The sequence below is a fragment of the Nomia melanderi genome, chromosome 4, assembly GCF_051020985.1.
Source record: "Nomia melanderi isolate GNS246 chromosome 4, iyNomMela1, whole genome shotgun sequence".
Classification (NCBI taxonomy): Eukaryota; Metazoa; Arthropoda; class Insecta; order Hymenoptera; family Halictidae; genus Nomia; species Nomia melanderi.
In genome coordinates, this window is record NC_135002.1 from 17,937,256 (window position 1) to 17,950,860 (window position 13,605).

Genomic DNA, 13,605 nt, shown 5'->3' on the forward strand with positions numbered 1-13,605 from the left:
TTCTATTTTAATTTGCTTTCTATCATCTAATTGTTATTGGGGTGCATTGTAGAATATGCAACAACTGTACGGAGAATAAAAATAAAAAATTCTTTAAATTGTTTACATTCGAGTGATATATATTTGTAAAAGTTCTAAATTGATCTATCGGTTAGTTTTCGAGATAAGTACACACTATACTGAATGCCAATGAAAACGCGTAAAATTAACAAAAACGAGGTTATAATAAGTAAAGAATTATTATAATCTTATTTCTTGTCACCGTCATGTTTGACTCGAACACAGTAAATTTTTGAAGCTACATTGTACCTACTTTTAATTTATACTAAAGGAATACGTATACTATTTATTATCAATAGACGAATATTCAATAAGGAACCTTTAATTGCACAGAGATGAAAGCAAGCGTTGTAAGTAAAGAATAATATTGGTTGAAACGTAAACTTACCTTTACGGTAACGCAGTTGGCAGACCGCTTGATGAGATCGATAATTTCTTCGCGTGACTTATCATCAACGTTGATTCCATTGACCTCGATTAATCTATCACCGGGTAACAAGCCAGTTTCATTGTTGTGTTGCACCAGCGACCCGGGTTCAGCAAAAATCACCGATCTCATTTGGGTGCTAGCTCCTCCCGCGGCTCGTTCCACGACAACGGCGCGCCGTAATGAAAATCCGAAATCGTTCCGCGGTGGCGGTTGCCGGTGAATCGTTAACTCCCGAGGTTCAGGCAGTTCCAATGAAATAATTTCAGGAAGTTGTAATTCAACGCCTTGTTCCTCAAAGGATGCCGTCGACCGCCACCTTGAGAATCCTTGGGACTCTCCGACCGGCGACAGACTGAAAGGTGGTGTGGCAAAACTTGAATTCGTCGTATCTGTTAAAGAATCCGCCGACGGACTAGCACTGGTTACCACCTAAGTTCAACATAAGAGAATCAAACTTTACTTATTACTTTTTAATCACGATTTAATCTTAACCCTTTGAGTGCCATTGCTATTTGCTAAAATTCTTTCGAAAATTGCCATGCAATTTTACCGAAAAATGCTTAACTTACGAGAAATATCTATAAAAATTTTACTATTTATATAAATGTGATAGACGGTTTACAAAGTATAGTAAACATTTTCATTTTTGATATTTTATTTGCAGAAATGAAATAAACAATATTTTGCAAAAAGATTATTCTCACAGCTCGTATCGCTCATAACGACGTTGGCACTCTAAGAGTTAATGTGATCTTAATTCATAGAGACTGTGCGAAACGAAACACAGGTACAAAGGAAGTACACAGGAAGTGTAAACATATTTTACACATATTATTATCATTTTATTCAACCTCATTTATTGCGTTTGTCAACGTACCTAATAATGATGTGTACGTGAACGTATACGCTATACAAATAATGCATTTCACGTAGATTTCACATCACGTAAATGGCTATGATAATGCATTTTGTTCCATTATCTACCCTGCCTCAACTGTTATGTCGGTAACCAGGTTTATACCCATTTTGAAACTTTCTCCTAAGTAATTTTGTTCTATTCTCATGACAAATTTACTTTGAAGCTCCTTTTTAAAATATTTTTACATCGAATTTTGCTTTGAAAATAAAGAATTTACTCAGAAATAATGTCATATTGTATCAAAATTTGGATAAATGCTGACATTTTAGTTGCCAACGTGAGGGTTAACATGGTTGATAAAAAAAAAAGGAAATTGAAACTGTGGACAGTTACAGTGGAAGTTGACTTTTATCGAGCGTATAGCTCTTTGGGAGGGTGAAAAATGTTCATCGGGGTGACCCACAACGATATTGAACCGAGGAGGGCGCGCATCGGGTCCGTTCACTGCCCAGTTGCTTCGACAGCTTTACGACACAGCAATTTCTATTGGGTTGGGAGTCAGGGCATCGCACGGTTGTTCAATAACGGGAAAAACTTATTTCCTAAGTAGTAAATATAGCTATTTACTTCGATATAGTTTTACTGCTTTGTCGTGCTGGAATAGTAGAGAATCAAACTTGATAAAAATTTGTTGTACGTTCAATTAGTCGTATAATTATTTTTAACCTGAACATTTAGGAAACAATAATCTTGTAGTTTAGTATTGAAAATTGCACATCTTTCTGAAGATATGTTTAGAGCGGGGTCTGAAAACAATTATGACATCGGTTTCGATTCTTGAAACAGTTATGAAGAACCGAAATAAGTCACAACTGTTATTCAGTATATCGGTTTCGGTTCTTCAAAACTGATATTATATTAGATATTATATTGACCGAAGAAAAGTGATTAGAAATATCGAACAGTTTCGAAAAAAGTCCGATTTTCCAAACTACCTTGGTACTATAGACGGTAAGCATGTCAGGATAGTTAACACTAGAACTATCAGATGGGTCAAATTACCTATTCCTCATTTCTTCTGTCACAATTATTGAAAGCATGCAAATACTCCTTCGCGGAATAATTAAAATAGATGATTTATTAGTATACAGATTAAAATATAACTCAATTGATATCTTAATCAACGGACTTCTACAGTTCTTATACAAAAATGTTTAAAAATCAATTCAAGTGCTCTGTAGTTCTAGTGTTAAATCCGAAAACACTGATTCATTATATTATAATTACAAGAAATATTTGTCCATTATTTTGTTAACAGTAGTTGACTCAAATGATACATTTACGTATGTAGGCATAGAAGCATAGCGAAAAGGGTTTGATAGTTATGTTTTTGGGAATAGTAACTTTTATAAAGAAATGACAAATAATCATTTAAAAATTCTAAAAAAAAACAAACCCTCGCCGGTAACAAATTCCCCAAGAATGCCGTTTGTGTGTGTAGACGACGAGGCCGTTCCCCTTTCATCGCAATTAATAAGACCGTATGGTGGAAACACATTGCGGTACAAGAAACGTATTTTTAACTATAGACTGACTCGAGCACGTTCTATCGAATGTACTTACAGTTGGAATTTTATCTAATAAATAGAGAAAATCCCACAAAGCATTAAACGTGAAATTACCAGTTGCTATAGAGATTGTTGAGGAAAGATTTTGTATTTCGCGCCTATATTGTGTAGTAACACCTAACGTTAATACAAGAATGTACCGCACCGAAAATGTGGACTCTTCTTGCCCTTTTGAGTCCCTTCTGTTTTACCGTTTAGCTCGCTGCCGTCCCGCGTGTAACACGGAAGTATGTACTCGAGATTCTCTGTATTCCAAATATATCGTTGTTCTAAAATACGCATCCTGTCGATTACACTTTTACGCATCAACTCCAACAGAGATTACAAAATGCTGTTGCATATTACATAATTTTGTTCAGATGAGGGATGGTAAGAATTTTGAAGATACACTGACAGTAAATGGATCTTCTGAAAACGAACATTTGTCACCATCAAGACAAGTAGGTTTAAGTATAAATTGTATAAGGAACAGATTTTCGGATTACTTGATAAGTAATGTTGGGACAATAGCTTAGCAAGATCAATGTATCCAATAACAACGAATATTGTTGTTTTGTAAAAATAATGAAAATTATTATTGCGGAAATGTATTTCATTTATTATTTAATGAAATAGTTTGTGAATTTATGTTTAATGAAAAATGATAATTTTTGAAAGAAACTTTCCCCTACTAAACGTATTAAAATTGATTTCAAAAGAAGACGATACTGCTGCATAACAAAAACACACTTTGCCAACGATAATTTATTTCTATATCTAAGCGTTTCGTTGTAAATTGAAGTTGACAATTGATCGCTGCAATAAATAAGTGCAAAAATTTTAACTAACATTTTTCTAACTCTGATTTATCTATAATTTTGTAACGTAGTTTTCAATATGTAGTTTTCAATCGCTTCGAAATTTTTTAGAAATCTGTTTTGCCATACTTAACCCTTTGCACTCGATTTATTTTCAATGTTGCTGGTTGCAAACTTGTATTTATTTTTAGAGAAATAAATGAAAGTAATTTACAACGGTAGAATTCAACGTTTTATATTTATTTCATGTATTATTATTATAAGATTTAATTTTTATAATCTTTTAAGTGTGAGACTTTTTCAAACAATTTCCAACGTTTTATAACAAATTCGTGTTGTCATCTCCAGTATGACATACGAGTGCTAAGGATTAATAGAAGTCAGTCACTGATGATTGACGCTTCTGAATGACTAGAAAACAATCGTAACATATAAGACAATCGATGTGAAATGAAAATGTTTAATAACGTAACTAAGTTGATAATAGTGTAATGCAAACATTGTAATGCCAAATTATTAATAATTGTTCCTGCTTTTCTTTGCTATAAAAGAAAAACTCTACGGGGAAACATTTAAGATTTTCGTGGCGCTTAACATGTTAAAAAGGAAGAAAAAAGAAACTAAACAGAGAATGAGTCCTATGAGAATCGAACTCAATCTGCCACGATAATAAGTTCATATTATACGAATGTGTTACGCCATTGCCATACTTGGCTTGCATAATCAAAGTGTAAGGTAATCGCAAAGATTCATGATCTTTCAGTGCAAATTACTCTTCATCGGAGAAATTATCAGCCTATATTCAAAAGGTCAGGTACGTCGTGGGTTTAGTACTAGAATAAGTATGAAGCTAATTTCATAGTAAATCTCCCTGATTAACACATTCATTGATCAATTACAGCTTCAAAAATATTTATATAGTAACGTAAGGGTGTAACTAAATAATACTGTAACGTAGGAACTGTGACACTGAATCATTAATAACGATTTCTAATACAATTTACCTTTGCAATGAAAAAATAAGTAATGTCATATAACATACTCAAAATTCTCCTGACAGTAAATATTGTTATACAATACCCGGTACGCGTTACTTTCAAGTTTAGTGTATAAAAGGTAATCTTCAGAAGACATCTATCGTAAATGTTCCTCATGTTGTACAGTGATTTTAAGTAACCGACTATCATTGTACATATGTACGTTCGATTAATAAGACAGACCATAAAATGAATGAGGAAATCCTACATCGTCTCGTGGGAATTACAACTTCATGATCATGGAAGGAACTAAAAAAGATTACAAAACTAACATGACTCTAATAAATGAATAAACTTGTAATACATAAAATTATAAAAGAAAACCTCAGCTTCAAGCTTCAATCATCGAATATAAACAATTGATTGATAAATGAAGAATAGACTAACCTGTAACAATTTCGTATCGCTCTGGTGATGATGAGAATGATGATAATGGTGGTGATATTGTTGTTGCTGTTGCTGCTGCTGCTGCTGCTGTTGCACTTGTTGCTGATGCACCTGCTGCTGATTATGTTGAACGGATCGTTGAGGTGAAATCTGCCACGAACTCTGACAAGTCAGCGTCTCTTCTTCACTGCAAATCTCGTCTTTATTTAAAGCGGATCCCAACCCGTGTAAATGCGTCGGTACGTTTTGATAGGCGATGACTTCGTTTTGAAGGGTATTTCTTGCTAATAAATTGTTAGGCTCTTGATAACTTGTCTCGTCGCCATTTGACAACGGGTTCTCCTCGGCGTGGGCGTTCTGCGTGCCAGGGATGCCTAGACGTGGCCCCTTCAGAATTCCCCGCTTAGGAGGTTTCGGTGGTAACGGTGGTAAATTCTTTCCCAAATGACTGGTAGCATTCGTCAACGTCACTGACGATGTCGTAGTGATGGTCAAAGAAGTCAGCGAAGTTTCCGACGAATCACTCTGTATCAAACCATCCGCCGCCCTATTCGTCGAATTATTATTCGTACGCGTGCCTTGTCCCGAATTCGACGAGTTCTGTGAATTTTCTAAGATATCCCGATCTAAATAAGCGAAAAACGAAGCACTATAGTCTGCAGTGATACCACTCGGTAACTTTTCTTTTTCCTTCCGGCGACCAGGTATTTTCAATGACCTTCGAACCTGTAATCAGAAGAAATAGTACTTCGTTACTTCGCGTATAGCGATATATTGATTTTTAATAAGCAAAAGAGATTATGAATTTTGTTCCGTTCGAGATGTAAATTAACCAGTTAACTGCATTTGACGAGTATATACATCATCTCAACGATGAATTCTTGACTTTTTCAGATAAACACGTAATTCTTCTTTGCTTCGCTTTGTTTTTTTATTAAAATATACCCTAGGTACAGCCGTCCTACGTTTTACCAGTATACACTTCATTTTTTTATTTTATTGTACGTAGAGCGAGAGATTTATCAAGTTATAATAGGTTAAAAGGAAGTAGATCACTAATAGTACAAAAGGCTTTTTCATTTAATAAATTCAAAAATATAATAGGCAGACGAGCTTCCTGCGCACTTGCGTCATTTAACACTGTTCATTGGAACTTTGTATTTTCTATTACATATTTCTGTATTTTGATGTTCAGGCGTTTCCACAACGTTGCAAATTTATTTTCGCATAAATATAAGATACGAGCATCCAAAATTAATGTACCGCTGACATTGATGTTACCTGATGTAACGTTTTTCGAATACCCTGTATATATATTGTTTTTTCAAAGTCGTTTTTTCACTGATATTGTTTCGTGAAACAAAGAAACTTTTTTCTATGTAATTCTCAAGAAAAAATCGTTACTTTTATGCCTTCCTTTCTCTAATTCAAAGTCATTTTCAGCTGTTGCAAAGTTTCTGCAATTATCTCAGCTAATTACAAATTCCAAAGCTTATAGACTTACAGGAAAAGGTAGCGACAAGTAACGACCTATTTTCGCTGTAAAATGCCGTTGTCCGAGGAAGCCTATCAAGTGATTAGGGCCAGCGTAGTATGTTCCATTAGAATCTCGGTAAATTTCATAGTGAAGCAGTAGAAACACCGAAATACACCATAAAACGAGTTAAAAACTACACACAATTATTCTAAACAAGAATGATTATTTACTATATTCTTGTGGTAAACATAATTTAGATTGACAGTAACTTTCATATATTACAAAAGAAGCAGGCACAATCGTAGCGACGTCGTCAAGGTAGAATAAGAAACATATTGCCCAACATATTTTCGTGATTCAATTTCCTCAGATATTAAACGCTATTACCATTTTAACATCAAATCCGTCATTGACGATTAACCAGGAATTTTCAAGAAAAAATTTCCGGCAAAAACAAGAAATTGCTATACCTTTGCGCAAAATGGTTGTTCAGTCACGCGTTTCTTTCCGTCTGTGTCATGAGACATGCGAGAAATGACAGGAAACAGCTCGACCAAAGCAAAGACAATTAACGCGTTGGATGTTGCACGAATTCATAGAGCAAGTATCCACAAAATGGAAAAAGTCAAATATTAAATCATTCGATTGAATTGCATTACTATAACTGCAAGTCCATCTAGCTGAACGTCACCGCCGTAGATAGTATTATTTATAATATAGAAATATGTTCAAATAATCATCGTTTAATTAAGTGAACTAGCGATAGATTCGAACAACGAATTCGAACGTATTCGATCGTTTGTGTGCGCGAGTTCTAGCGCGTTGAAACGTGAAGTAATGAGACATTCAAATCATTCGAAACGATAGACCGGAAGTGAGATTTTCTACATATGTAAATACCTACGCTCTACGTTCGCGCCCGATGCTTTCGGTTTGACGCAACATCCGCATGTAAGTGACATAGGTATTTTCAATACCCGTGTGACTCATTCTGTTAGTATGTATAATGTCGTCAATCGAACGAAAAAGCAGCGGCTAAGAACGTGGAATAAATTATTTAAATGAACCGGAATTTACTATCGTTATCGCTAAAGTAACGAGAGAACGAAGTAAGAAGATGTTCTTTTCACACTTGTGGAAAAAAAAGTATGTTCGGAAATTAAAATAAAGTGGTTTCATTAAATCGCCGAAATGTTATTTGTTGAATTGTAACGTGTCTGTCATGAGTAGTTTATCTTTATTACTTATTAACGGCGTCTTTAATCAGAATGGGATGGTCACGAGGAGAAACGTTTCTCAGTCGATACGCCAAGCTTCGCGAATGATTGCTTATTTGTTAACGAATACACGCACACCTTGCATTCCTGAATCTCTACAATATTTATAAACACGCGTAAATTGTACAGAGTTGCGCAAGAATCACATTTATATAGTATTACGAAAGAACATGATCATATTTGGCGGCATGACGTCGTACTCCGTACAGGTAGATGACCGGCACAGATCTAGCAGTGCGGACGCCCGGTTTCGCAACTTCACGATTCAAACGCGGTTTGGTATGTTATTTATTCGAGATGGTGTTTGGACGCGTTTGTTCTAGGTGCAGTAAAACTCGAAAATAGCATGCAACTATTTACGGTATAACATAGTTATGTGTCATGCCTTCTACAGGCGATTCTGTACCTTTAGATCATTCGAGATTTGTCCAAATAAGTTGCAGCAAAATTGAGCTTGACCTCGAATTTCCAAATAATCTTTTTGGTCAGCTTGCCGATAAATCCGAATTTATCGATCTTGATGATTTTTAAATACGTTGTTGGGAGTATGATTTAGAACAACTTTTGCCTTTATATGTTGCTTATGGACGGCTTTAGTTTCCGAGATAATCGCGAAAAACTTTTTGTTATCACTACACTGAATTCTGTATACATGAGCACGTCGGTGAGGGTGTCAAGCATGGCAATATGTTCGCTGCTTCGGTCCCTCGAGCTTCTCGGATTACACGTGGACCTCTTTTATGCTAAAATTCCAACAGTTTCACTCGATCACGGTAATTTCAAACGTTTCATAGAAATGAATTTCAATGGAGTAACAGATATCGGTGTGAGTGGGGCTAGTTTTGGGGGGAGGGGTATTTACTGTATAATTGCCAAAAATCTCCTATATTCTCTGTCTCATAAAACAGATTTAATTTTATATTAGAAAAAATAGCCTATAGATGTTAAAATTACGACGAGGCGCGGAATTTAATCCTTTGCAATCGAAAATTTTTCAATAGAAATATTAAACATTTTCCGATAAGATATAGGCGACGTTCCTTGAAACCAACCAATAAGGAAACTTACAAATATCAAGAAACAAAGCTGTTTTATTCCAATATTTCACATATCCATACAAAGCTTATAATTCCATTATATCAAATCAAGTTATAACTGAGATTCACCTCCCGAGTGAAAATGGTTAAGATTAAGGATGCTTTACCTGTCGACGTTCCCAGGGAAAGTTAAGAATTTTGCGAGGGTGAGGATATTTTGCGTTATACTTGCAGCTCTCTTGCGGAAGTGCTCATGTATACAAAACTGAGTGTAAATAACCTTTTAGAGGTGCAATTAAATGATTAAATAAGGAAATTTGTTTAATTATGAAAAGTCTTTGTTGTATTAGCAAAAATTTGTCAGGATTATCTCGGAAATTAAAGCCTACCGTAAGCAACATATAAAAGAAAAAGTTGTTCGAAAGCATGCCCCCACAACGTATTTAACTTTGCACTCGGGAGGTGACTCTTAGTCACCACTTGATTTCCTACAGTAAAACTATAACTATAATTTGGGAAATATTGAAATAAAATAGCTTTGTTCCTCGATGTACGTGTAATTTCTCTTCGAGTTAATTTCACAAAATATCGTCTTTATCTCATCAGAAAATGTTCAAATATTTCTAGTGAAAAACTGCCGAGTGCAAAGGGCTAATATTTAATGCTGAACTTTGTATAATGCTTCGATACGTGAAATATTGGAATAAAATAGCTTTGCTCCTCAATATACTTGTGATTTCCCTTCGAGTTAGTTTCAAAGAATATCGTCTTTGTTTCGTTAAAAAATTTTAAATATTTCTAATGAGAAACTTCCGAGTGCAAAGGGTTAAAAATCATCAAGATCGGTGAGGGCGGATGCATCGGCAGGTTCACCATTTTTTTTAATTGTACCGCATACTACTCGTTATCAAAAAAAGAAAAAATTCCAAAGGAAGTATCGGTCAGAATTTAACCGTTTTCTTAGAAAAGATATTTTGAATTCAATAAAACCTTGAGATCACTTTACGTGTAATGTGCTTCTATTCTGCGGTCAGAATAAGGTGCAGTGCGAATTGTGCGCAGGTACCGTTGTAGTAGATTGATATCGTAGAATCACCATTACCTATCCTTATTTTCTTTTAATTCATTCTTTCTCTTTCCCTTTCTTCTTCCTTGCTGTTTAATTCGTTCGAGTCACAAAGCGGAATAATATGTATCTTCCGAATAATGCTAGTATTATACGCATTAGCAGGGAAAATCATTACCCATCATATGCGATGAAAGCGAATTGTATTACATAATTTAAAAAGTATTATATGTTTTATGTTTCTGTGACTAATATATTTGTAAAACGATTTTCGACCATTTCAAGATTGTAAATGATACTATTTAGTCAAAAGAAGATGTATTGTAGTAATGTAAATCCAGTATAACACAAGAAAATTTTGCTTATTTTAACGCAACATCAAGAGCGATTTCCCCTGTATCGTGTACGTGTTTAACACTCATTTGAAGTAAGTTTCTTCCCTCCGCAATCTCCTGACATCAACCTCATGAAAATCAACATCAATCTCATGTTCCTTGCTGTCAAGAAAATATTAAAGACATAATATGTATCATTACTTCTTAATCTGTTTAAATAAATTACCACCTCACTCAGAGGATTATGTTGACAATAGTGGTAAAGATTGTCACAAAAAATGTAATATTATACTACACCACAGTGGCATTGAATATGTCGAAGATGACATCGATTTTTCCTGTAGTTGGGAGTGTGTAGTAGTAATTCGTCTGCGTCCTTCCGCGAATAACGTTGAAACACTGTTGATGGGTTTGTAGTGCTAGAATCGTACCATGCTATGACGGTGGTAGCAAATGTGTTCGGTTAAGTGTCCATTTGATAGTAAACCCAGCGTGAGTTGTTCTCAAGAGCTTTTCCGCAAATGCATACTGCGTCGAGGGTGACTTATCCGAGAGCACTGAAAACTCGTAATCGCTCTAAAGGCACTACCCACTTGTGAGAAATAGTCTCAAGAGCAACTCAAAATAGTTTTATTCTAAAATGGACATCTAGCTGAAGCTGAGCGTAATGCAGACGAACGGCCACGAACCACTCGGTTGAATTTAGATTTAACACTTTACCGGCCGCTGTCACGTACATTCGACTTCTTTTCGCCAGCGATGATGCTATTTTATCATTCTGATAGAAATTTTCTGTATAGAAATACATATTGATGCTGTTTTTCGAGAAACAATTGCTTCCACTGTTCTCCCTTCCCAATTTACCAGATCGTCCATTGTTAAAATCTTTTAAGCGGATGCTTCTTCTGTGAGTTTGAAACTGTCTTTCGCTATCTTCGAATCTCGAAAGTTTAGACCTATTATAAAGTTATAAAATATCCTTTAAAATGCAGTAGAACTTGCGTGATACTCGCTGGCGCCAACCTAACGGCGATGCGATAAATGTGCGGCCGGGAAAGTGTTAAACATGGGGAAAAATGATTGACGCGACGATTGGCGATGATTGTGGTATCCCTTGCTTCGTAATACTCTCCGTACTGTTTCGTTGGAAACATGTTTCTCATAATTTTGTGAGTTACTGTATTCACGTTCGAGCGCTCGAGCTTCTGACGTTACATTGTAATTACGAACACCGTGACGATCGTACAAGCCAGGAAACATATACTACTACTAATGAATTGGTTTCGATTATACTTCAATTGCACAAAAGAATAACACCAATCCTATACGTAAAAAAAACATTTATTATCTATCCGTAATGCAGTTATTACAAACAACTGTCTGGTTATGTACCGAGTGATTATTACAGACACGCTTCTCGCAATAAACACATGCAATTGGATACTTCTTGTTGCTTCCTAAACAAAGTAACATTTTGCTAATTGCCATTAGCGACAGAATAGATTTCCCGTAGAAAAACCACTCTTTAACACGTTGAATGTCATGGAGGTCACCGGTAACCCCCAACCAAATCGAATTACTATAGTTCATTCAATTAGACAATAATTATTTGAAAATATTTGTATATTACAAATAATGCTACCTAATGCGGTGACATTGAGCAAGATAAGCGTGCAATAATAATAGCGCGATTCAATCAAATTAGTTAATATTATATCTTTTCCATTTTGTGTATTTTGCTCTAGGAAATTGTGCGACGTTCAACGTGTTAACCCCAGATAACTAAACATTCGTCTAAATAGTTTATCCACCTTTGCCACTTATCTGAATTTGACTTCAGGAGTACACCTTTAACGTATCCCACGACTGCAAACGTTACTTTTTAACGCTTTTCTACTTTTTAATTCACTACCAATAATATATGTAATGTTTAATTTGTGGTCTATGAGTCGAATGTTTAGTTACAGAGTGACATTGATTTAAGTTTAGTTATCTAGGGTTAACACTAAAAATACCAAATAATTATTGCTCAACGGCACAATCTACTTATCTACATAAAATGCATGGATTACACTTTTAATTATTTCTTTATACTTTTCGGAGCAGTGAAGTATGTTACTTATAACTTTTGGTGGTTTCTTTCCTGGCGACGACAAGATTCCCGTAGAAGGAGAACTTTCTTATCTATTTTCATAATAGTCCGTTTCGATATCCCAATATAATTTACCGTTCAGACATTTGGTTTGTGCACAGGATGAAATAACTTATTTCTGATTGCTTTCTCGCCACATTTTGTCGAAACTCCCAGCACCATTTCACGAGCTCCACTATGGACGGTTACCCCTGACTTACGTTTACATATTTCAATATTTTAGGTCCAATCAAACACTACAACTTACACCCCTAACACTAAATATTTAACAAAATGAAGGAATTAGTAAACACTATAGCGCACAGTAGCACACCAAAGTTTCTAACACCGTTTTATAAAATGGAACTGTATATTTTAAAACTTCCAATAAAAAATGTAAAGCTTACGAACAAACAGTAATATATAGTGACTTTAGCTGTGTCAGTATATAAAATATACAAGTGATCACACGATCAAGTTGCTCGATATTACTGTTTTTTGTAGATGATGTTTATTATCGATATTTTATTCTCTGACGCAAATATATTTTATCGCTGACTTTTATGTTCTATATGGTCAATGTTCATTTTTGAAGATATAAAACAGGATGTACGGCATTAAAAGGATAATTAAAATTATACAAGAAATAATTCTAGACAGGTATGACAACTCGAATCAGGGCGAATGAAATCGCGCGTAACGAGCGCGCGAACATAGGTCTGAGTCACTGTACCCGAAGTTTCAGGTAAACCAATCTGTTACGAGAAGATGAAACGCTTTTGGCTTCAGATAAATTCGGAATTAGGTAAAATCTGTTGGATGAAGTCACTCACTGTTAGTCGAGGAGTAAATACTAACGTACATACATAGAAAAACGTCACTGGAAACGAATACCAATCGGATCTAATTTTCACATGAATCTTAGCTGGTAATGAACTAGTCGTCAACACAATTACACGGTAATTAATACCGTAAACGAAACACACGGTGGCATACCCCTCTTGTCCCCGTGTCTTGTGACTTATGAGTTGTAACTCGTTAACCCTTTGCGCTTCTATGTCAAGCGTGACTCGACATCAGTTTT

The 13,605-nt window shown here is 35.2% G+C and overlaps 2 protein-coding genes across 10 annotated transcripts in view; one reads left to right on the plus strand and one right to left on the minus strand.

The window, feature by feature from the left end:
* Positions 1–13,605, minus strand: part of LOC116425220 (Myosin heavy chain-like) — a 120,961-nt gene that overhangs the window by 85,900 nt on the left and 21,456 nt on the right. For all 9 annotated transcript variants that reach the window (XM_031972647.2, XM_076367269.1, XM_076367265.1 and 6 more), the window contains 2 exons: positions 5,199–5,924; positions 449–919 (listed from right to left, as the gene is read on the minus strand). In XM_031972647.2, coding sequence (XP_031828507.2) covers positions 449–919; positions 5,199–5,924 — 1,197 coding nt within the window. The remainder of the gene's footprint in view (positions 1–448; positions 920–5,198; positions 5,925–13,605) is intronic.
* Positions 1,440–2,990, plus strand: LOC143174447 (uncharacterized). Its single transcript, XM_076366885.1, has 4 exons — positions 1,440–1,495; positions 2,272–2,376; positions 2,597–2,710; positions 2,831–2,990. Exons 1-4 carry the CDS (start codon positions 1,440–1,442, stop codon positions 2,988–2,990), a joined length of 435 nt encoding a protein of 144 aa, XP_076223000.1.